Raw genomic sequence first — 27,022 nt, 5'->3', positions numbered from 1 at the left:
AGTACGGTAATGTGCAGTTAACCTCCTCTGTTTAGAAAATATGGTTTAAAATTTGACAGTCTCGACATTATATTAGTAGATTTCTAGATTCATCCTGGTACAATGCCAAAGTTCGTCAGAGTTCACAGGGGCGCTGAATCACACATGTTCACATATGCGGTAAAAAATTTGATGCAGTATACTGTGTTCCTCTAATAATTTTTTTTAAATCATTAATGAACATTAAAATCAATGACGTGGCTATAGCTTATGTCATTTTCGTTGTTTATATACTTTATGGATTTAAAATTACATTAATTTTATAGGATAATGCAGTTGTTGTGCAAAATGCATTAATGACACAATTAAACAAGTAATTTTTTAAAACTTAAATAAATAAAACGTTTCAGATGTAAATATGATACCAATATGTCATTATTTGGTTGAACAGTATTTGATATGAAAGTTAGTCAACACTTTTATTTTGGAGGTTTTTGATTGAAAGCATGGGTGTTCAATTCTTAGAAATGTAAGTGCCATGGAAAACACTGAAAGCTCTATAATATTTCGTTTCATGTCTGTGTATGCAAAGATTTCTGTGAGCTGTGCACACTGTGCCCCCTTAAAAAAAAATTTGCATGACGCCCCTGATTTTATCATAAACCCTTTACACTCAAAAAAATTTTTGTTCATTCAACATAATTGAATTAAGGAAAACTTTTCCACAAAATTAGTTTTAGCTTGTACAACAAGAATACGATAAGTTAATTTAAACAATTAATATTTTGTTGCACCAACTTAATAAATATATTTTCATTGGTCATAAAAATATCTTGTTCAATAAACTTAATTCAGTTAAGGAAAACTTTTCCACGCAATTAATTCTGGTCTGTTCAACAAAGACAAAACAAGTTCATTCAAACAAAAAAGTCTAGTTAAACCAATTGTCAGTTTCTATATAATACTAATTAGCATAAGCACACGTTAGCATGCTAATGACAGATTGGATGAACATGTCAGAAGAGATTGATCTTCAAACAGGCATTAACACAGTTAAAGAAGTACGTCACATCCACAACCTAACCACAAGCACCACTCTTCTGCACAATGGTAACCAAACAAGTTGTAAAAATATAACACAAACTCTTCTAAATCAATAAGATAAACCAACATTAAACACTATAAAGTCTTTCTCTTTACCAAAAAATGCATGAAATAACACTTAATAAAAAAATTACTCTCCAAAGGCAGTTGCATGCAAAGCATGCTGGGAAATACAGATTCAGGGCCCAGTAAGTAATAGCAACAAAAATCATTAATGTGTTCCCAATATAAAATTATTAAGTTCAAGTAATTTTTTTAAATTTAAGCAGATTGAACATTATAAAAATAGGTTGAGACAAAAAAAAATTGTGTTGTATTAACTTGTTTCATTTAAGGTAATTAGACAAGGTGCAAAAATATATTTTTTTAAGTGTAGACGCGTCTGCAGCAGGCACTTATTTTGACAAGACACATGATGCACATCGGTTCACTCCTTGCGCCGAACACATATTTTGAAATTACGAAACACACACATGACGGGCTACATACATGTTGTGACGAACTTCGCATCGTGCGCCCTCGAATAAAGAAATCACCTGCCACTGCTAAAAATTGATCTAAACTCTTAATTTACATGGATTTATGAACATGCTTTATGATTTCATGATTTATTAGCTCTCAATGCTATAAGTGTATGAACTAGTGCTGCTTGATTATGAGCAAAATTATAATTACGGTTATTTTATGTTTTAAATCATAATTATGATTATTTAACATGGTTACTCTGTGACTTAAAAAACATGCATCTATTTAACCTTTTTATTAAGTAAGTGTTGCAATAGGCGACATGTTTCAAAGTAGTGGTGCCTGCAAAGTGCCAGTACGCAATTAAAATTTCAAGCGCACAAAAATAATTTGACCTCGATTATCTTTTGTTTGAATCAAAAATTGAAAATCAAAAACAATTAATTGCACATGCAGCTCTAGCATGGACGCACAGACGTTGAAACAGATAGACAGCAAACTCACGAGCACAAATACACCAACAGCATCTTGATGTAACAGAAGGCTCAGAAGAGAGTAAACAGTTTTTTATTGGGAGGCTGCTCAAACAGAAGAAAACAAGCTTATATTTTACAACCCAAAAATCAAGTTCTTTACACATTAAACTTATGTTTAAGGTCAGAGCAGTAAAGTTGTCACGATAGTCATTATATGTCTACAAAATAATTAAATAAATCTGAATGTTTGAGTCATACAGTATGTTTGGAAAAAGACCACAGCTGCAGCATTACAAATTCAATGTACAGTACACACTGTATAATTATGTAGGATTTTTCAGCACTCGTGTTAAATAAGGACACCTGTGCTCCTGTATACATTTTAGTTGGGAGAAATTGAGACTATCCACAGCTGTAGAAATTGTAACAAATCTTGTTTAAACCACTCCAATGTAAAGCTTTAGTATCAATGGTTTGTTTACCTTTATTGGGTAACATTACCTGTTTTGGGTAACGTTTGGGTAATGCTTTTGAAAAAAAACAACTCCATCATTTGCCCAGATAAATTGTTACTGCTGTTATAACAGTTATTTTGGCGAACATGTTTTCCTTATGCGCTCTTGAAAATGGGTTTGTCACAGATTAGCACCGACTCAAAGAGCACAAACACAGATTCAGAATTACATTTGCATCATTATATTTATTTGTGACATGTTTGCAGGTCTATTTCTCTTTCTTTATCTTCTGTCCATTACACCAAACTTGTATGATACTTTTGGAGCATGACGCTCCAGAAGTCATTTATTTTATGTTTCAAAACTCACCCTTTAAAAAAATTACTAAATACATAGTGACTAAATTTTTTATATGACAAATAAAATACAATTATTAAAAAATATATAATATAATATCAATATTATAATAAATTATTATTATTATTATAGTGATTATATTAGTACAAATTAGTATTATAATAATACTATTATGGTATTACCTATTTCTACATTTGTTTATATAATGTGACCCTGTATTTGTTACAGTCATTTAATTTAACATTCATTTTAATCTCTGACATGGCCTTTACTCAGGCAATAATTTATATTTTCTTTACATTATGTAGGATGATTTTATGTAGCAAACAGTACACAGACTGGGTCACATATCAATACAGTAAAATACAATAATGACATTCAAACAACGACATTCAGTCAGAACGTTTCCATTCAAATAAATCCTAAAAAATAAAATCCTGACCCACATTATTTCCCACTAAATGTGCTGCATCGCTTGGAAATACGTCACACTGAAGCTAAATACGTTGCGGATTTGCTGTCCTTATCTATCTCTTAAAACTAATAAATCCTATCAGTGCATCTCCGATCACCTGCTGGTCATCACATGACAGACTGGCCACTACATACAGTAGCACTTACCTCCATAAATCCCAATCAGATCCAACGTTAAATGAAAAAAAATGACAAGAGAAATAACTACTGCATTATACTACAGAGTAAATAGCATAACCACCACACTGTCCCTGCAGGTAGATTCAGTTGACTGTTTACTTAAACCCTCGGCTAACTAAAGAGAGCTGAGGAAAACACAGGATTTAGAAGGAGGGAGGGCAGGATGTTAGTGCACTGATGCATTAAGTAATCAGCACGCAGGGAGTTTGCCTTGAAAGAGAATGGTGCAGAATTGTTGTTGGGTAAATAAATGTACAGTCGGCCAGCTGTTTCCAGTCCTGCTCCGTTTTATGGGTCAGCCGCGCAAAATGCCAACAGAATCTGCAAGTATTTATCGGTTATTTGCGCTTTCATCTTCCCCAACCAACGGTGATGTGCTGGTTCTCCTCTTCGAGACACAAATGCCGTAAATAGCCACCCGATTACAGAAACACAAAGAGTTGTTCCGCTAAAGTGCTTGTCAGGATATTAATGGTTGAGACAGCATGATGAGGTGGGAAGAAGTGTTTACAACCATCACAATATCTCTAAAGAGGGTTAATAAAACAAGCACAGTGTGCCTAAAAACTAAAATTTATAAGAGTATTTTTTTGTCTGAGCATTTATTAATTTTTTTATTTTAATGTCTTTGCACACTTCAGCAGTATTCGGGCAGCAAGCGGAAGCAGCCCTTACTCGAGTGGGCCTGCGGCATCAAGATCACTTTATGTCTCGGTTTACAATGATGTAAATTCAAGCAGAAGTCAGCAGGCACTTTAAGCATTACACTTTACAAAACACTGGGGATGTGAAAAGAACCGGTAATCTGGGTGAAAGTCAAGACTAAAATCATGCCTGAGCATCACTACCTAAATATCTCATCATGAGATGATAAACATTATGATGTTATGAGTTAATGCATGATTGCTTAGGCGACCGTAATCATAAGTTTATATGATGTAAAAAGGATAGTTCTTCCAAAAATTATTTAAAACCTGTAAGAATTTTTTTCTGATGAACAAAAAAGAAGATATTTTGATAAATGATGGTAAGCACACAGCTGATTGTAACTATTGACTTCCATAGTAGGAAAAAAATATTATGATGCTTGATTATACATAATGAAGAAGATGTTTTGATAAATGATGGTAAGCGCACAGTTAATGGTACCCATTGAATCCCATCTTGTTTGTTTTCCTACTATGGAAGTCAATGGTTACTATCAGCTGTGTGCTTACAGGGCTCCAGACTAACTTTTTTCACTAGGAGCACAACTGAACATTTTAGGGGCGCAACTTGAAAATTTAGGGGCACACATCGTAAATCAACATGCTGACCAAATATTCACATTTCTACTAATTTCCACTGTATTACTAATAAATACTTTAATGATGCAGAAAGTACAATGTGCTGTTTCAAATTCATTGTCACAAAAAAGGTCAAATTTACTGGTCGCACATGTGCGACTGGATGTAAAATTCAGTGGCACACTCTGAAATTTTGGTGGCAAAATGCCCCCATTTGGTGGCAGTCTGGAGCCCTGGCTTACCATCATTTATTAAACTATCTTATTTTGTGTTCATCTGAAAAAAGAAATTCATAAAGGGTTTAGGACAACATGAGGATGAGAAAATGATGACAGAATTTTTATTATAAATAAAACTGACACAGATGTGTAGTGATGAGAAACTAAAGAGAAACAACAGATAATCTTCCTGTAGATGTAACACCTAACAGGGCAGCACTTACTTTAAATGAATGCACGCCACATTTATCATTCTTAAAGCTGTTTTAAATTACTCTGAAATCTCTAATTTGATACTAAAGCAATTTAAGTCCTTGTAGGGTCGTGGGCTTACTGGTAGAACTCAATGCCACATGACAGGGCCTCTCTCACACCCAATACTAAGGTTAAACCTTTAGCAAGGAGCAGAACCAGAAGACCACCAGCGGTGAAGACGCTTCAGCTTTTTAAAGAAACTACAGACCTGAAAAAGAACAAGGAAGTAGTAGAGAGCGTTTTCAAATGTTAGTGTTGCCTTAAAAAGGGATGTTGACAGAAAGAATGAACGAGACAGATTGTAGCTCGTCTGAGACTCAGTTGGCTCAGTCAGTTGCCAGATGATAGCATGAACTGCCATTGGCAAGCCTGTGGGTTTTCTGAGTGGACGCAAGTTTTCCCACTCCATAAAGTGACATTTATCTGACACACAGGATCCACCTGTATGCAAAGAGTTACAGACCATCAGCTTCAACAGTGTGACATGTCTCTGTATACAATATAGCAGCTCAGTTTGCAAAAATAAAAGAAGAATGTCAAGTACATCTCTTTAGGTGACATGAAATGTTGAAGGAAATTTATGTGAAGAAAAAAAACAAGATTTATCCTTGAATTAGATGTGATGGTGTGTAAATTGTGTTCGTTCTAGGATGTACCACTTCTGTTGAGGTTATTACATAATTGACTCATCATGATTATTTCACTGTGCACTTTAAAGGGGACATTTCACAAGACTTTTTTAAGATGTAAAACAAATCGTTGGTGTCCCCAGAGTACATATGTGAATTTTTGCTCAAAATACTATGTAGATAATTTATTATAGCATGTTAAATTTGCCACTTTGTAGGTGTGAGCAAAAATGTGCCATTTTGGGTGTGTCCTGTTAAATGCAAATGAGCTGATCTCTGCACTAAATGACAGTGCTGTGGTTGGACAGTGCAGATCAAAGGGCGGTATTATCCCCTTCTGACATCACAAGGGAAGCTAAACTGATAATGGTTTATTTTTGCTCATTCTTTCAGAGAATGGTTTACCAAAACTAAGTTACTGGGTTGTTCTTTTTCACATTTTCTAGGTTAATAGAAACACTGGGGACCCAATTATAGCACTTGAACATGGAAAAGTCAGATTTTCATGATATGTCCTCTTTAAATTGTAGTGTCATATTACTATAAAGAACTTGAACAAATTTTCTCAAACTGGCCCTGCAGACTTAAACAGCACCTAAGAATCATAGTTTGGTTACCGGTAGCTTTGTTAGTTAACCCCCACTAAGCATTTTTGTCTTTTGGCTATTATACAATTTTATCAAGGAACACGAAATGGCAAAAAATATTTTTATTTATTATTAATATATATTATTTACATAAGACAATTGATCGCAATGACCAATTGATAATGTGCATCAACTGTGACAGCAGCCCTACATTGTACATATCCAAACATTCACAACGCCAAATACTGCTTCAAGCCAACAGAATTTAGCTATGACACAATTCAGATCATATAGCTAATATGATGTCTAAACTATCAGCAACTATCAGTAACATAAAATAAAACTTTATTGAAAGAACAAATGGTCCCTAGCTGTCCCTGTACCCTTTAAAAAGGTCCTAATATGTAGGGGATAGCGGGGCACAAACTAACGCTTTTTGGCTTTGGCTTTCAAAAATTATTTAAGATAGATTAATATTTTTTACACAATCAACACCCACATCTTTGCTACAAATGAACACTAAAAGTTTGTTTGTGGGACCTACTGTTATCGTACACTTACACAGAAAGTTACAAAAGTCCAAACGTTACAACTTAGCCCATAGGTAAAGTTAAAGGAACAGTATGTAAGAAATGTATATCAATTAATCATAAAATGGCTCTGATATGTCACTAGACATTAAGAAATCATTTTCATTTCAAATATTTATATCACTGACAACAGTGGTCCAGCCAGGATATTGTCATTTTAAAAGTGGAGTTGCAGCCCTCAACTGATGTTTATGTTGTCATTTTGTGTATTGGCCACCAGCTGTGTGATTGCAGTACCAGTTTTGGCCACAATCCTACATACTGTTCCTTTAATTGTAACAAACAGAGGGTTTGTTGTAACACCTGCTAGAAAATGTTGTTTAAACAAATAATTCAATAAAATTCTGTCTATATACTAAAGGTGGATATTGTTTATATATCCTATAATAGATAGATATCCACAAATTCATCCATCCATGATCCTTCATCTAATCATCCTTGTATTATGCATCAATGCATATAAATAGAAAGGGCTGCACAATTAAGACAAAAAATCTATACAAATCTAAACTTTTCACAAATTTACAGGAGATCATTTTCTGACAGTAGGGGTGTAGCGGTACGTGTATTTGTACTGGACCGTTTCGGTACAGGGCTTTCGGCACGGTGCACATGTGCACCGAATGGCCGAATGCAATCTTTTGTGTGCGGAACATAGGTCAATTTTAGTGTTTCCACACGAACGTATTAAGTGGCGGAAGTCTCTGCGTTCAGCGCAAGTCTTCTGTCAAACATATAACATAATTCGGCACGCAGAAAGATTTGTATTTACTTGGTTGTATATTCGTTTGATAATTGATGTAAACGTTTACGGGGCCGCTTACGTGTCACGTCTAAAAGCGCGTGTTAAAAGCTATGTATGCAACTCACACATCTCAATATGAGTGTATAATAAGTAGAATATCATGATGTTGCTTGCTTTGCAGTTACACATAGAGCAGTAATATTATTTTTATACAGAGATGGTACATAACCAATTCAATACTGTGACTTAAAAAAATCCAAAATAAATCAAAACAGAAACATTTTTTGGTGGCAAAAAATGTAGGCTAATAGTTCATAAATGTTAGTTAAGTGCAAGGTTTTACTAGAAAAAGTTTAAGAGAAGGTTAATAAAAGATTTACCTACTGTTATAAAATCATTTTTAAAAGTATGTTATTTAGTGGAGAACTTTGCAGCAGTATTTTATTTATTATTCTTTTTTATTGTATATATATTTTATTTATTATATTTTAATAAAAAGTGTTTAAAAAAGTGTAAACAAATTGTTAAAAAATGTTTATAGTAATTCACTGATAATCGGGGCAATTTCGCATTAATTATCGCGGATGTATCGCCTGCGATATGTATGTGACATGGCCCAGCCTGCCAGGGAACCACGGCTCCGTACAGCCAACGTCGCGCCATCCGAAAGCAGCTGCCGGCGACCCAATACCAATCAAGGAACCGGCATTACTGACGTAATGTGCGTGGTGTCGCATGCGATATATCGTGCAGCCCTAATATAGTCATTGCCCAGTTGCCACAAACCTCTTTTTATTTAAAAAAAATACTATTTAAATTATTACTGAGGGCGCTGTTATCTTAAGCACAGCACCTATTTTTAAAACAAACTAAATGTTTATACTGAATAGATAATAGGCTTTATGCCCAGCTGCACTACTTCCTGAATTTCAGCCAGTTCCTTGTTTCCTGTCTGCCATTATTGGACAAACTGATTAATCCAGGTGTGTCTGATTATTGTTATTGTGACTACTGAGGTCAGGCACACCTGGATAAATCAGTTTGTTTTTGACTACTGAGGTCAAAAACACCTGGATTAATCAGTTGGTCCAATAATGGCAGACAGGAAACAAGGAGCTGGCTAAAGTTCAGGAAGTAGTGCAGCTGGGCATAAAGCCTATTACCTGAATTACACAAGTTAACATGATCTATCATAGCACCATGGCACCTCTAACAGCTCTTCAAACAACCTGAGTTTTTCTGCCACTTCATTCTAAGCATCCTAAAATTTAAGGAATTCAGCCAAAGTCAGACTTTTCCATGTATCAGTGACATCACAGTGTACTTTGTGATTCTTGCTGGTTACAAAATGTTTCATTATCTAACAAAACCATTAGGGGGCACTGAAAAAATAAACCTGCCAAAGCTGTTCATGTGTCAAATTGTCTCTCATCTTAGAAAAAGTTAAGTCTCTGTAAAAATTGGGAAAGACTAGGACATTTACATTCCAGGACACAAAAGCTGAATGGTCTGAGAGACGAATAAAAAAGAAAGATACAAATTAAGGTTTATTGGCTGAACAAGGTGAACGGGATATTCAAAGCATTTATTAGGCCTAATAAACACGTTCAAAGTGGATTGAAAAACATGAAACATTCATCATGGTCAATATCAGACCGCTAACTGAAGTCATTTTGTATCCTAGCAACATGACGGTTACAGAACAATATCACTGAGGATTTATCACTGTTTGGATCCTCAAAAGTGAGTGAGAGACTTTAATGAATACACAGAGGGGTCAAATAAACGTAAATGCCTTTCTAGCAATTCACTTCTTCATTACGGCCACAAGGCCGCCGCACAAGTCCACATGCTACTTGTTTTCTTACGACGATTGAGTCAACAGCATGACCCAATACATTCTGAATGAATCACTTAATGAACTTGACAGCTGAGTCACTTACGAGTCTGTACAGAGGAACCTGAGAGAAATGCTCTGTCAATGCCGGCTGCCATTTTGAATCCTTGTGTTTATCTAACAGCCAGGGATCGCACTAACAAAGCATGCAAGTAGGCATATGACATATGTCCAAAAGTGAGTAAGACTATTTCAACACTGTAAAACATTTCAAACTGGTTAAATTAAACAACAAAAGTTCACCTGCTGCCTTAAAAATGTGAGTTAACCTCCTAAGACCTGGATGTCCACATATGTGGACATGAATTTTTTTAATGTTTGCACCATAATACTTAATTCTGTGTAACTGGAACCTGTTGTACACAAACATGGACAATTACACTTCTTTATGTTCTTAGAAAACAATTTGGTCATTATATTTCTTGGTTCTTCGTAACCCCAAAATAGCAGGTAGAAATCTGAAAAAAGACAAACCAAAACCCGGGTCTTAGGAGGTTAAATAAACGTAGAGATGCGCTTTGTTTCAACTTACAAGTAGTTGAGGCAATGTGTAACGTTTTAGGAAGCTTACAAACATAACGTCGCTGTCCGATGAAAACCACGTATGTCCATTTTGCAGATTTTGAGATTTTTAGACGGATTGAATGTCCAGGTTCATTTCTGTATACAGTATGCGTCACATACCTAAATGGCCAATAAAAAGTTGTAAAATCATGTCATCTAATTTTCACGTATATCCATTTGGTCTCAAAGCTGTCAATCACGCCACGTGTCTCCCGCCTGTGAAGCGTCTCGCCGGTCTCGTAAAGTTTCATTGAAGCTCAGCACTGGATATAGCCGAATAAACATAGCCTGTGAGACAATATCTTTCCTTCATCGAGCTAAACGTTCCCCCTGACGCCAGATGTACGTCTAGGAGTGACTAAATTACGGTAGGACTGTGCAAATAAAGTATCTGTCTAGCATAGTGTTATTTACACTGGGAACATCCCACCGCTTTTTGAAGGCGTTTGGTTAAAATGTTCTGAAAAATCAAGCGATGCCTAAGACTGGTTTTGTGGTCCAGGGTCACATGTGTTGCATTGTATGCTTATGGTGTGTTTTCTTGTACATATGTAATGAAATTCATTGCAATCATTGACTAAACGCGCTGCTGTTTTCTACGGTATGGTGCTTTGGCATTGTTCGGTTGAGCTGGTGTTGCAGGGACTGTTACATGGGTGCAGTCGACATTGTTGAGGGTTTTATGCTGACTATTTTTTTGTTGTTGACTAGCCTACGCTATGCTCATTTTTGATGCGCCGTTATTCAATATTTTCCCCATCCTGCAATAATGTTTTTTATCTGATCTTTTGTCCCCACCACTTTTCAACACAAACTGACGCCCCTGCTGTCTAGCATTACCATGTCAGTGTATTGATTCATTGTCCCTTCATAGCTTGCAAGAGACATTTAATACACTTATAATTAATATTAAATAAAGTACGCGTATTTAACTAAGACGTAGGCTATTTAATAAACTGAGCATATTCATCTGTCAATATGAAACGCGACTTGGCCATTCTAATTAATGATCGGAAGAACACGTATCGACCACAGTTACTGTAAAATATGCACGTATGTCCATTTAAACTCAATTTTGGTCAAATGTGGATTATATCATTACACTGGCAAGAATATGGTTACATGTAAAGATGCCGTACCAAGTATGACAACACTACATTTAACTGCTTTTGATATACAGTGTGTTTTTCACTTCCTGAAAAGTAACTGTTTTGGACATACATGAGTTTCATCGGGCAGCGACGATAAGTTCAATATCTAAAACTTGCCATGATTATTTACTTAAAGGTGCAGTGTGTAAATTTAATCTGCATCTAGTGGTGAGGTTGCGAATTGCAACCAATGGCTCAGTCCACTGCTCACCCTTCGCTTTTGAATGGCATAGAGAAGCTATGATAGTCATCGCCGGAAAAACATGTCATCGTCGGAGACAACTTAGTAAAAAAAAGTTTGTCCGTTAAGGGCTTCTGTAGAAAGATGGCAGCACAAAATGGCGACTTCCACGTAAGAGGATCCTCGGTGTATGTAGATAAAAACATCTCATTCTAAGGTAATAAAAACATAACGGTTCATTATGAAAGGTCTTTACACACCCCTGATAATATAATGTTTTTTGGCGTACTGATTACCATTTGTAAATCAATGGTTTTACTACAAAACTAAAATATGGTTACTATAGCAAAACCATGGTTATTTTGTGGTAACTATGGTTTAACATGCTAACCATGTTTTATTTGTAGTAAAAGCATGGTTACTTTTGGGACATTTGGCAAGTATATAAAATATGGAAACGCTGTGTAATTTTTCAAAACATGGCCTTTGCAACACATAAACACCAAGTCACCTACTTCAAAAATGAAAGGTTAGTCTCATTTGATTATTGTCTCTTTCTCTTAATAGAAAATAAACAAGAGATGCAACTATTCAAATCCAGGTTCAGTCACCATACGTACCACTGCCTACATTTCGGCATAACCTGAAACGCACATTTTCATGGAATATCCGATAGAGGCATTTGGTTTACGAAAAAAATTACGAAGCAGACACATACACAAAATAATACCCACTCGTCTTTATTAAGTCAATTTGTGCTGTTTGGTATGAAAATGTCTAGCATGCCTAAGCGACTTGCGCTGTCCTTGCGGTTTAATTTTAATTAATCACAGCCGACTAAGGCATACAGATGCATTTTGATCATTCATTACTCTTTCTTTTGTAAGTCGGCACTATGCTTTCAACAAGTTCTCGACAAATCGTGGCCGAATAAAGATAGTAACAATATCAGACGTTTATCCCCCAAAGTCAGTCACACAAGCATGAACTGAAAAATATATGCCGTTAACGTTTAGTATTTTTTTGCTTTGTAACCTTGAAAGAACCCGCATCAAAACGGAGAAAAAACAAGCGCCTCCGATGTTTCTAATGGACACTCCAACCGAAAGATGAAACAATAAAATGTATTTCAGGTTATGCAAAAATGTAGGCAGGGGGATAATTCCAGTCAATAATAAATAAACACAGTCATTATACACATACCTGTGACGCTGCGTCACTTAAATTCATTGTTACAAGTTGGGACATGGCTTGACAACAGTAAACAAGTGAACTCTGTTTTGCATTGTGCCTCTTAATAAGTTCTTCCTTGTCTCAACTTGTTTGGGATACGTCCCTCTTTGTATTTTTTCAAGATTTTATAGAAGGCTAATAAACACACAATGGTGTCTGTAAAGTCTGTGTGAGATGACTGAAGTCTTTGAAAAACTTTACCTCACAGACTAAACATGCACCGTTCAAAGCTAGCACATCAACGACTGAAATCAACCAAATACAACAAAGCCTAAGCAAACATTGAACGTCAATTGAACGGTTACATGTTTATAACGCTGTGAGATTATCACCAACAGCCTCTCGCTAACATGATCATTTCAAAGTCATCTTGAACAGGCTAAATGTTTATCAGTGACAGTTTCATTCAATGTACTCATTGACCGATTCCCACAATGAAGACTGAGGCAGAGGCGTTTAAGTCAGCAAGAGGGTGACAAAGACACACTGTCCAAAAACGGTGCAACTGACATCGTTTCGTCCATTGTCAAACTGAACCCACAACAGAGCGTCTATAAGGAGCCTAAAGCAATAAAGACCTTCAGTACACTTGACTGAGCGTCTTGACTCACACGTGCCTTTATGTGTGTCACCAGCACATAGCAGGTAAGACTGTTTGTCACCTCTGAAACACTGCCCTCTGCCAGCAGCTCCCAGCACCGATTCAGCAATGCTAAACAAGAGCCCAGAGGCCAACAGCTAATGATCATCTCAATATGACTTAATGGGAATTTAACAAGCAGCAGCAGTTAAATAATTTACCAAACGTTCAAAACAACTTACTGACACAAATACAGCATATGATTGAAGACGGAATGTGGCATGTGTGGTTGTACGATGACATAATGTAAGATGATGCTTTTATAACACAATAAACTACTTATCTATGTAATGAGCAGACAGCCCACGCGCTTTATTAAAAGAGCATTTTATATCACAATATTTTTACATTAATTTGCTTCACTCCCTCCCGAAGAACGATTATGAAGACCTCTCTCCCTTTTCTGCAACGCCAGACGCTTTCGTGTAAAATGTTTTTAATCAATTTTAATTAGTTTCTACCAAGGGGTCAGAGTTGGTCAGCATGGGAGAATTGGAGGTAGATGATAAAAAAACACCATCTGGACACAAAAAGCATTTTTCTTCAAAGTTGCCCACATGAAAAAATACTGATGTATTCACTGTAGTAATCTGTTGTAAAATACTATTGTGTTTTTATCAAATATTAGGGCTGTCACAATTATTAAATAATTGCTCATCGCGATTGTTTGACCTCATAGTGACTATTTCAGATCACCGCAATGACTGCGCATCTCTTTTAAAAACACAAGGGGGAGCTGCAGCGCCTGTATAACAAGACAGTACTAGATGTCTCCTATTAAACTGGCTGCTGTTCAGGGTTTCCCGTAGCACATTTCAGTTCAGGTGGCCCGCCTAAGCTTGGAAACCCTCCCGCCTCAACTAGGTCATCCAAAAAATAATAATAATTCACTGCACAAAAGGCCGTCAAGTTCATCTCGAAGAATAGCACGTACCTGCTTCACACCGCGAGCGGGGACGCACGCCACACAGCCAAAATGAAAAAGACGAGGTCTGGACCGTCACTGTCTGGAGGATAACTAGCCAGTTGATAAAACATCTCGGAGAATAGAGTGGACGTTCGCCACATGGCCGAAATGAGATAAAGACGTGGTCCGTCATGTCTGGAGGATGGCCAGTTGATAAAACGCGTGTCCGTGAGAACTGTAAGTGGACTTATGTTATTGTATTCGTCTATAGTTCTTGCAAATTTAAAGTAAGTTAGCTGTTGATTTTGTTGTTTGAGCAACCTGCTAGCTAGGTGGCACGTGCCTGTCGATTAGAAATAATTGTTGAGCCCTTTTGCTCATGCTATTTATTTGCATTATTTACATGCTACAGTAGTTACACTTCTTTAAGATAATGTAATTAATAGTGAGAAATAATCAGTTTTTACCATCTTTGCGCTATCTATCATCGTTCACCAGACGTTCTACTACATCTGCTTTAGTTTGTGTTTATTAACCCTTTAGTTTCACTTCATCATGCAGCTTTTCCCATTAGAGGTATCTGTTAAAACATTTAATTCATTAATAATCTAGTATGTGTCCATTTTCTGTCATAGTCCCTCAAAATTAAGTTATTTGAGTGTTTTAAATAAAAATATTTTAATTTTCATCAAGACGCCCGCCCCTTTGATTGCCACGCCCTCTGTCCCGCACACTCGCCTTACCACCTTAACTAACACATTTTCTGTGGGAAACCCTGCTGATTAAGGCCTGTTCTGGTATAGTCAGTTTATTTTGATTATTTATCTTCAGACACTTTATTGTGTTTATTAATTATGAAAAAAAAAAAAAATATATATATATATATATATATATATATATATATATATATATATATATATATATATATATATATATATATATTTGTGTGAACAAAAACAAAAAATGTATGAACATTAAATGTCAAAGCAATAAAAGAGTCAATTAATCGTCATAATCGTCAAAGTCCTAAAACAGGCAATTTATCACCATAATCATCACAATTTATTAGGCAATTAACTGTCAGACAAATTTCAAGTATATTACAGTATTATTCACTACAGTTTATCTATTGGTAAATAAAACGGTATTATATAGTAAAAAATACAAAATAGAGTGCACACTATCAGAAAATGTACAAAGGCTGCCGCTGAAGCGGCACCCTTTAAAAAAGTACCCTACTGTGAGAGCTTGTGTACCTTTTTTCTGACAATGTAGTAAACAGGGCTAAATGAAATTGACAGAAATGCATATCTCGGGCATTTTGGGATAGGTGGTGAAATATAATAATTTTTTTACAAACTGGAAAAAAATATACAGTAAATATATACAGTACATGCACGTCAAAACCACGTGAGATGCCACAAACACCCGTATTAAACCACCATGATGACAATAAAATGTAAGGCTTTGCCTCCGTTTGAAAATAAAATACATCTCCACAAGCTGGTCAGAAAGTTTACATCCGGCCACAATGCAAATTTCTGTCAGAGCCATAGCATAGAACGTGGCTCATATACTCATATAGACGCTACTGGCCCATCCTGTACGATATATTACCAAAACTCGATATACCGCCCAGCCCTACTAAAACATACAATTTACCACAGTCTACTGCAGTAAACACTAAAATATACTACAACATTTTTCATGTGAGTGACAATATAGAGAATATCTGCCTTGTTTATTAAATAAAACATACAAATTGCAAATATTTGATTATTTTGTAGTATTTGTCTTACTACTGCTGTGCTGAGGTAACTTATTTTCCATGTCTGCTGTCGTTGACATCACAACTCAAGCTAGAGTAAATGAAGGACTTCGAACTGTGCAAGCTTTTGTGGTGCCGTCAGCCAATCAGCATTCTCATTATATTATTTTCCTGCATCAGTAGTCACATGGGATTTACAGCTCACTTGATAAAAGCTCACAAATAAATCCAGGATGCACAATAGCAAAACCTGGAGACCTCTTGGTTTCGACACAGCTGTGTAATCCTTATATACAAATTGAAAAATTGCACATTAAATACAACTTAATTTTATGCCAAAATTTAACATTATCAATCCATGATCATCCAAGCACACACCTTGAATGAGTCATTAACATTAGTTAACTTCTTAAGGCCTGTGCATGACTGGGATCCCTCCATCTCTTTGCTTCACACAAACTGCTTCTTCATTCATAACGAATCAAACGGTACAAAACAATACTCAGAGTTGTGTCCAGAAAGCTGGTGGGTGCTGACTCGCTCAGAGGTTTCTGAGGACGTGTTGTTGATGCCCATCCAGTCATACATATGGAGAGGCAAAATGTAAATGGACGATGGATGAGTGGGATTCATGAATAAAAAACGTCCTGCGGTTGCACAGGGTAAGACCCCACTAACACCAGATACATTGTGCTCTAAATGCCAAATGAAGAGATGCAGGTGGATCATGATGGATGGACAGTAATCATTTAATTGTTACAAGATTTTAACATTTTTATTTAATAAAATAAAACAAATTACAATACAAAAGCCAAAACCTTTCTGAATAACAGTATTTATTATGGCACCCTCCATAATAGGAAAAGAAAAAATGCAGAGTTTCACGACAATGTCAGAAAAGTTTTTAACTCCAAAACATATCAGCATATTTCTCCAAAACCATTTTTTTTATTTTCAAAAATGTGTACCTGTACTCTTACTGTATGACAACAAAGTCTCACCTGTCTCCACAACATCTCTAATTCCCTCAAGGAGAAAACTTTGAGACAAAGTTGCCCCTTAAATAAAACATAACTGAACACTTCTTTGAGTCTCCCGAGATATGAAAGAACAACCACAGAGCAATAAAATTTTCCTCTCTGGGCAGCTATACGCCAAAATAGAAAAAAGTACATCCACCTTTAAAGAATGCAACAGCGTCCTTTTTATCCGTCTGTGACCTCGCGAAAAAACAAAAAGCCTCCTATTCGGTTTGCCATAGCGACCATAGGATTACCATAGGAATCACTGTTGGGTAAAAAGCACTGGTAATATTTGCAAACACCGCCGGGTTTAGAACACGCACTCCTCGATGCTGCAATACAAGGCAGCGTGTCCTTGATGCAGCTGCGATTAAATATTCACAGCTTTCTCTCTCTATGATACATATTTCTCGTGACAGCTGTTTAGAAGGACAAGATAGCTGGCATTGGGAAAAACTCGCTGCCATCTTCAATGGACCAACAAATGAACGTTGATAGTACCATGAGCAAGAATGGTTAGAAGAGGGAGAGGTTTTACCGGACAGGTGGTCTGACACATCTCAGCGCTGGGGGCTCACAACTGTTCAACACACAGACACACACACTTATAGTGTTCAGACAAAAAATGAGCCAATCAGGGCTGAAGTGCAAGACACGGCACCTGCTGGGTTCTCAGCTGCCCGTTTCCCCCGCTTGCCCTGCCAGACCCCAGAGCAGTGCCACTGTACCATGTGCGAACGCTCGTGCCACTACCGCCCACCAGCACCCGGCTCAGCTGAGAGATCCCCTTATAAATGTTGGGTTTCCCCAAGTCTAAGCTATTCAAAAACATACTTCTATGACAACTAGGGCTTGCCATGCTTTAGTTTACAGCACCATATATATTAGAATATACACTTTTTTAAATAATAAAATAACAAGAAAATTAAATAAAAACATGCCAATCCCAGCAAATAATTATCTCTGTTAAGTTTCTATCTTTCTATTTTAATAATAATAAACATTGCTTTGTATAAATACATGACTGAACCTTTTCTTCCGAAAATACGAAGACACAGATTAAATCTGATTATATTTACAGAAACAAAGCCTGTACAGATTACAGTTCAATACCTTTCCTACAGTATGCTTCCTGCTGCCATATGGGCAGTCGGCAGTTTAATTTGATGGTATCAAGTTTTGGTCTGGGAAGGTACATACAAATGACAACAAAGCTAGCAAACATGCTCTCTTTACAGCTATAAACCACTAACTATCATCTATTTGCCACTCAGAGGACATTCTTTAATATAAAATCCAAAAAAGCATTATCATTAGCCTGCTAGTCTACAAACAAATATTTGATAAGAGCCGGTGAGGATAGCCAAAGCCTCTTCATGGGAGATTACACCAAAGAGCTTCTGCGACAATCATTCTCACATTCTTTATGATATAATCCCCTTTCTACCCTCTGCACCCTTTATATCAATAAAAGCATTAACAAATGAGTAATTACGTGTCACAGTACCGGCGCAAAAACGTGGGAAATTACAGAATGCATTTAAAAAATCAAAGTAACAAAGCATAATTTGTCCAGAAAGTAAACAAGTTTGCTGATGTCCAGGAAAGCAGCCTATCTATCTATAGCAAAGCATTGAGCAACCCACTGAAAAATAATTTTAACAGATATAAGAATACATGGCACGTCTGTGAGCTCCTTTTTAAGGTTAGTAGATCTAGGTAACAAAAACAGTATCTCATCATTTTATAGGGAACGATTGGGAAACGATACATGCAGGTGCCTGTTTTAAACCTCCAACAAACTGAGACTCAAGCTTGAAAAATACTAAGTTAAAAAACGAACACAAAATGAACCTGCGGACGGAGAAAAGGATAATGCAAATGTTTCATTCACTGAGAGCAAACACATTTGAGATTTGAGAAAACAAACAAGACTAATGCATAAAATGAATTACTTAAGTTCTAGCAAGCTCATGACAAATGTGAAATGAATATGAATTCTTGTCTGTTACATATACTTTTTCAGAAACCGTATTGTAACACTTACATCAAACATTGATGAGAATCCACTTGATGTAGGATTCGTTCTAAATGATCTTTTATCATTTTACACAAATACTCCAGGAAGTGTTACAGACAGGAGTGTAATGGGCTTGCCAAAAGTGACAATAAAGCTTTGATGATGGAAAGGGGCATTACTGAAAAGACTTCATCTCTTAGATTCTAATGCCCTGGGGCTTTGTGACTAGCCCTCAATTCAGATTTCAATAACTTCGTAACCCACTTTTACTGATTCCCTTTCTAAGTATGTATCTCAATCTATTTAACCCATAAGTCAATGGAGAAAAATAATTTTTAGCCATCCAGATATAGCTATTAAAATTGCAATGTATAAATGAACTGATAAAGAACAGGGTTGATCAAAGTATAGGTTTAACTAGTTTTAAACTGCCCTAATAAAACTCTTTATAATGTCAAAATAATTGCTATCTTTATTTTTATTTTTTTTAAATGTGCAGGTAAGAACTATTAATAATCACCATTCACCTTTTAAAATCATATCAAACAATAACAATCATTTCACTTAAATCCTAAATTAAAAATAAAATAAAATGCTTTTATAAGAATTTAGCGTGATCATCCATTTTATACACTTTACGACTTAACTACATTCAATTTAACAACTTAAATTGTCTCACAAATTTAATGTTTAGTTTTAGTTTTAAGTAACAACAAAAATCTACTCTGTTTAATATCAAAACAAGTTAATTTTTACAAAGTAGTTTAAAAAATATCAGCCTTTCTATCACACATAAATTCAGCCACATTTTTTGACAAATGAAAAGTGAAATTATGTCTAACCTTTACCATTCTGATTAAGAGTCTATTTGTGTCTATTAATAAATTCACATAAAAAGGCAACTCGATAAAGGGTTTAAACTAAAGATGAATTAGTAATTACTGTCTAGCAACCAATAAAGACTACCTAAACAAATTAGACAATTATAAAAACATGCAATTAAATCATATCTTAACTGTGATTACATTTATATGAAAGTAAACATGTAAAAAAAAAAGTAAAACATGGTGGTTTGACTAATCGAATGGGTGGATAAACCGTGTCCAAATAACATGTAATTTAGCCACTTGAGTGAATATAAGTGGTATAATTAAATTATTCATGCACTGGTAATTGATAATTTAATTGATCACATACTGGAGGTACATGTGAACCTGTCTAAAGCATGTTATGCAATCTGTTGCATACTTGGAGCTCTGCTCCACCTTTCCATGCTTTCACTTTACACAAATAAACAGCAGTCTCCAGCACAACTCTATGCTTTTTGTTTATTACTGCTTATTGTAGGTAAACTATTTAGTCATTTAAAAGTTTCATATTTCAATAAAAAGCACTGGTAATTCCAAATCTATTGTAAAACTTTCAAACTGCTGCAGCAGATGTTTTATAAAAGAACAAAATAAAGACTAACACATTTCTGCCCTAAAAAGACATCTTAAACTAAATGTAACTAATGTTGTTTTGAAAATCATTCTTTATTTTTGTCTGATATTTAAATTTGACAACTGGAGAAAAAGATAATGACTTATAATGACTTACATTCATCAAACTCTAATTTATTAAATATTAAATTACTTGATTTGTATGATATAATTAAGTTATGTAATTTAATGTACAGAAAGCAAGGTTTTTAAAGCATTTAAAATAGTAAAATCCTGATCTGGCTTGTTTTATTGCAATGGACAAGTGAAAACAATGGCAAATACAAAAAACAATAACTCTGCAAAGAAATAATTAATTAATAAAGTATATTCACTCATTAAACTTAACATTGTGTGGCTGTCAAGTCCATAATAAACATGCATTTTGTATTGTATTATTTTACTGTTCTTTTTTTATTTCTTAATTTAGAAACTTTATATATAATATAAAAACACAAAATTAAATCGTAATCAAATCAGCTGAATTAAGTGTATTTATGTTTTAAACTATTGTGTAAATTAAACACAGTTTACTGAAATATAATATAGTATAAACATCAAATAAAAATATTATTTTATGTCATTTTAATTTAAATGCAATAGTAATAAAATTGAGTTGACTATTTTGATTATGTACAAATATTTAAAACATATCTTTTTACAGTCTTGCATAGAATAAATGTCCAAGTGCTACACAAACAATAACTAACAATTAAAATTGTATAATAACACGTATGTAAACAGGTGGGGCAGGGTGTAAGCTGCATACAGGACTGACAAGTCTCATTATACTCATGAACAGACACCTTCTGTTTTATTGTGACACCTTCATTAATACATCATAAATACCAGTGTGACGTCAAAACTATTCATTCTGGTTCGTCTTTATTAAACTACAGATTACAATATCAGCTCCGTGTAAGACTGGAATATCATATAAATTTAGAAATGTGTTAATACACAGTTCTGTATCGTTCAATTTTCAGCATAACACTTAAAACCTCGCATTATAGATTACACAATATAATTAAAACAACAACAGCTTGTGTGCTGCCCCACCTAATGAGTAAGTAATATATACATTGTCAATTAGTACATAAATGCAGCACAACATAAACATTAATGTAAAAGCGACATATCTTTATTACCGGCGACATGGGCACGAAAAGCAACATAGCTAACACATAAAACACACACACACACACACACACACACACACGCCCTGTGTGTGAGAGAGAGAGGCGTGTGAGGATTACATTACGCAATAAACACGTTCAAATATCGCATATGTGTAACATAAGGAGTTCAGCCTCGCTTCAGATTTCACCTCTGGTTCTAGATCGGTGTGAAATGTTCTAGAACGCGCTACACACATTCTCCTCGTGCATGCTGCTTTCAGTCATGTTAGGTTGAGTGCAGCAGCAGCAGCATGGCCGACTCTTCCATATCAAAGACTGGCCATCTTGACTGTGCACATTATGCAACACTCTTCCCGAGTAACCAGTGACCCTCTGAGGCGTCAAAGACCAATTTCAAAACGCTTTACCACCACAACTCAAAACTAATATGATTCATTTTTGGAAACGCTTTGCGCGGTTATGATGACGTGTATGGAAGACGACTCCATCCGATATTCATAAGCTGTACGTCTGTGCATGTGCTTTAAAATAATCCATCAACTCTCAAGGTTGGGGCTTTTCTAGGCATTTCTATGCTGCCCTCCCGTGGAACGACTATAGGGGAAATCACGTGGCCCACGAAAGGCCTAAACACGCGAGCTCACAGGCTCACACACACACAATGATCTTACTCTTGTACAATTCAACAATAAGAATTCATTTATTTTTTTCAAAAGATGAAACAAAACCATTATATCGCAGTTTTTGGTTTAAAACTCCATTACTGTGTCTGCATAAACTGCCTCGATTTATTGTAGATTAAATTGCTATACGTAAAAACATCAACTGATCTTGAAACTAGCGGATAAAAAAATATATTATAAAATTCCTTATGCATGGAAACACCTCCTGAGAGCATTTAGTGATTTTTATTATTTTTTTACGTTTGAAGTCCACTATCAAACGACCCAAAAAGCAAAAAAATGTAAATTGCAATTATATAAACCCTGTCTAGAAATGCATTCATCACAACATCATGAACCACTAAAATAACATACGAAACATACAGGGAGTTTTCTGCCTATAGCAATATTTAATAGGCAACACAACATTTTTAATGGTTAATAACTACCTGAACATAGTACAAATCACAACTCACTTCATAAAGATAACCTTTTACAGAACTCCCAAATGCAGATGTTTGCCAGTACAGTGTATCCTGCTTTGAATTACAAATAATAGTAAATAAAGCAAAATTGTTTACCTTAATTTTTTAGGAACAGAGTAGTCGACCTCTATCACTTTTCCATGTAATTCAACTTTCCCTGCGAGCAGGAAATAGAACAAAATGATCATAAATACAATCCAAACGTACACATAACTTGAGCATTCCAGTACATTATCGACTAAACTTACATATTTCAGCTTTTCTGTCATATTTATATCTAAACTGACCAATAAATACATGACCTCGCCGCCACGCAACTTGGACATGCAACGTAAATGACATAGGACGTAGCTATTTGTATTTATGCAAGTTTGTGTTTATAAATGCACGTCACTGTAATGAGTTTATGACGTCTACGTGCAAGGTAGTACGTTTATGTTATTTTTTATTATGGTTGATAATATTATGCGAAATGCTTGATGAACTGATACGATGAAGAATAATGGGCAGCCATGCTTTCCACTCCCACAAACCACATACGAGCAATGAGGAGAGTTTGAAGAACAGACAACGAGAGGTCAAAGGATAAAGGCTCGTCCTAAATGTTTCGTATATTTTGAAGTATGTTTAGAGCTGTACTACTGTCCGTGGGCATGTGCAAACGACTCACTCACACGCAATAAGAATATAGAGGTGTTGTGCATCTTGGGTCCTGTTGTGTATGAGTGGCCTGGCGCAGCACAAAAATTGGCATCTCACCTCCGTCTCTCCCCCCAGCTACCTGTTTATTAGCACTTTCCTCTAAACCCCCTTCACCCACCTTTAAGGCACCTCGTAAAAACATACCTGGACATCATAGGAACACGCATGTGACGCCTTCTTCATGGTTAGTTCGCTCGCTTCTTTTCAATAAAATCCAAAAAAAATAATAACTGAAAAAATAATTATGCCTACCACCCGAACATCAGACCCATCACATGCATTCCTATGGGCTCAAGGATGAGAAGTCGCACCTATTCAGCACACCGGCTTGGATAAACGAGCGTGCATTTCAAGAAATCTATCAAAAATCCAACTTGTATCGCGTGTAGGAAGCGCGATTGTGATTGTGCTCGCGGGCGTTCATTCGCACGCTGCTCCGATCGCGTGAACAACTCTGACAGTGGAACAGCGCGAGACGGATGCGGGATTGTTACTTTTGTTTAAATTTACAAGAAAGTGCGCACGAGAGGTCAGGTGGTGTCAGTACTATATGTATGTGTGTGTGTATATGTAAGCCCAGACTTTCAGCAATATAAAACGCACTTACCCGATAGAGTCTCGATGGCTTTAATCGCCCAGTTCTGGTCGGGGAAGTCCACGAAAGCATAGCCGGATTTGAGCAGGACCTGATCGGTCACGGGAAGCTTCCTCTCGCCAAAGAGCTGCTTCAGGTCCTCCACGGTCACTGAAGGACTCAGATTCCCTACATAGAGTTTGTTCATGGTCTATACGAAAAGCTGTACGTCCAGATGCGCGTGTCCGCAGTGGATTTATCGAAGTGAGGACAATTAGGAGTGAATAAAAAATAAAAATAAAATGGGATACAAAAATCAACAGTCACCCCCCAGATGCAGCCGGACCCCCCTGCTACATATACACAACTCGGTTCCTGCTCAAACTCTTTTTTTACTGGGATTGAAAAAAAGTGTCGTCGCGACGTTACTCTGTTGCCAACAAGCGCCGCCTCTAAATTAAAGCGCTCTTAAATATCAGAAAATTACTTTTGAGCTGTTTATGGACTTAAAGCATTAGATTGGTGTCTCGTGTTCAAATTGCCGACATAAATCATTAAGTGATGAGACCCAAGGAGCACAGACGAGAATTTAAGTCATTCAAAGCTACTTAACAGTAGAAGGTTAGGGGAAGTCTTGTAAATAGTAATATTGTAGCGCACTTAAGATTGTGTTATCATCGAGGTGTATGCGTACTTGAATGATTTAAATTCAAAATAGTATTTTTTCCATTTTTGATTGACAGGCTGAATGACATCTGTAGCATGTTGTGGATTGATGGGCGTTTTCTCGGTCCCTTTGTAAAATAACTCGTTGTTTGCTTTATATTAATTTTATTCCTCGAGTGATACTTCATTTTTTTATTTCGAATTAACCTAATGGTAATGTAAAAAATTTTTTTAGTACCTACTCCAAAGAGAATAGCAGCTGGAAAATAGGAGTTTCGCTGGGAACGCCCACGTCAATGGAAAAGAAACAGGAAATGTGAAGAGACCTTATGGAATTATGATTTAGGAGCATGTATGCCAATGCAATATTTACATTAACGTTATGCATCTGGCAGGCACATTTCTTCTCAGTGCATTACAAACTACATTTTATCAGTATCCGTGCTCCCTGGGATCGAACCCATGACCTTTGGCTTCTAACGAAATGCTTTACCAACTGAGCTTATAAACACCAAAATATGAAAGTATGTCTAACATATTATTTTTGCATAAATGCGACATTTTCAACCACAAAATAATCCATTGATAAAAATGTAAATTTAGTTTATAGTAACACTGAAGTTTGATTACTTGAATGCATCATTCAATATAATCAATACCAGAACTTATAAAATACAAACAACACTTCAGTCAGTAAAACTTTAAACATTTGTATATGTTGAATTTTAAATGATCTCATTATAATCTAGATCTTCTCTAAACCAGTGGTTTTCGAAATGGGGTCCGGGGCCCCAGTTTTATGACATTTTATGAAATACATTAATTTATCATGAATTCTGTGTAATTAAATCTAAAAAAAATAAGGCTACCAACCAAAGGCACTACTTTTTTGTATAATTAAATGTTTTTTTTTTTATTAAAATGTTGAGTTTTAGAACAGTTTTTTATCACAAATTTTCTTTGGGGGGCTGCGAAGGAATGCACCGTACACAAGGGGGGCCGCACCCTGAAAAAGTTTGAAAACCACTGCTCTAACCTATAGACAATCTGTAGCATTTAAATTAAACCCAATTTTTAAGTAAATTCTGGTGTTCTTATTCAATAGACCAATAATATTACTGAAGTCTGGGTCAAATGCTCAAAACATTTGTATGCATAACATCATAAATATCAAATAAATCCATCACCGTGCAACAAGCTCACCTAATTCGCATTAACCTGATAAAACACCAACATTGTAAGTTGGCTGTTGTATTTAGAAATGGCAGTGGCTATTTACACTAGTGCCAATAGGGTTAGCCACTATTTACACTTAGTGTAAACAGTATCTATTGCTATTTGCACAAAGTAAAAAAAAAATTATTTACACTGAGTGGCAATAGCAGCATTTTCATGTTTACAGTAGGTAAAAGTGAAAACAAATAAATTTTCAATAAGTGTAAATAGTAACTATATGCTGTCCATTTTGGCAGATACTGTTTGCACCTCAGAATTTTAGTACATTAACAAGATAGTAACAGTTTAAATTAGTTTATTTATTAAATTATTAAAAGAATGTTGCATTACTAATAAATACTTTATTTCTTAATAAACACTCTTTAGGCACTTTATTTCTACTTTCAAAACATCATTTTAATTTTTATTAAAAATGAATGCCTTTTCGATGTGATAACAAAAAGGAAGAAAAGTGAGGTTGCCAAAAGGCAGATTCAAATCAGCGTCATCACGTCAAAAAGCCAGTTCGACAAGCTCTGCCTACGCCACTGAAGTCATTGATTTCAGTGTGTCTTTTTAAACTTTAGTGCTCCAACCAGATATTGGTGGGCGGAGCTAGTGTAAATAGGTTTTTCAGAACAAACAAGTTTGTTGCCATTTGTTAAAGTGTAAAACAGCCTTCACTCATCTGATTTTATACCATTTAAAGCAAAGACAAAAACTGATAAGAAGAGTAAATAAGAATTGACTATATTCCTCTCTGTACAAATGTTATGTTATTATTATGGAGCGTATTGAGGACAGCACATTAAAAGCACTTGGTTTAAGAGTAGAAAAATAACATCAGGACCTTCAGAAGAGGTTTGAGTCATGCTTTGCGTTTAAAAGCAAATAAAAGCAAAAGCTTACACCAGG

At 35.7% G+C, this 27,022-nt stretch overlaps 1 protein-coding gene across 2 annotated transcripts in view; it reads right to left on the bottom strand.

Moving 5' to 3' along the window:
* igf2bp2a (insulin-like growth factor 2 mRNA binding protein 2a) overlaps positions 1-24,804 on the bottom strand; it is a 64,788-nt gene extending 39,984 nt beyond the window's left edge. Inside the window, exons 1-2 of one of the 2 annotated variants that reach the window (XM_055216133.2) lie at positions 24,260-24,804; positions 23,047-23,107 (exon numbers count right to left, since the gene is read on the bottom strand). In XM_055216133.2, coding sequence (XP_055072108.1) covers positions 23,047-23,107; positions 24,260-24,434 — 236 coding nt within the window. In that variant the 5' untranslated portion in view covers positions 24,435-24,804. The remainder of the gene's footprint in view (positions 1-23,046; positions 23,108-24,259) is intronic. The other variant, XM_055216132.2, reaches the window with a different exon arrangement.
* Between the last annotated feature and the right edge of the window lie 2,218 nt (positions 24,805-27,022).

The sequence above is a fragment of the Misgurnus anguillicaudatus genome, chromosome 17 (assembly GCF_027580225.2).
Source record: "Misgurnus anguillicaudatus chromosome 17, ASM2758022v2, whole genome shotgun sequence".
In the NCBI taxonomy this organism is placed as follows: domain Eukaryota; kingdom Metazoa; phylum Chordata; class Actinopteri; order Cypriniformes; family Cobitidae; genus Misgurnus; species Misgurnus anguillicaudatus.
The sequence above is the reverse complement of the archived record's forward strand: the minus strand, read 5'-3'. Positions and strand labels throughout refer to the sequence as shown.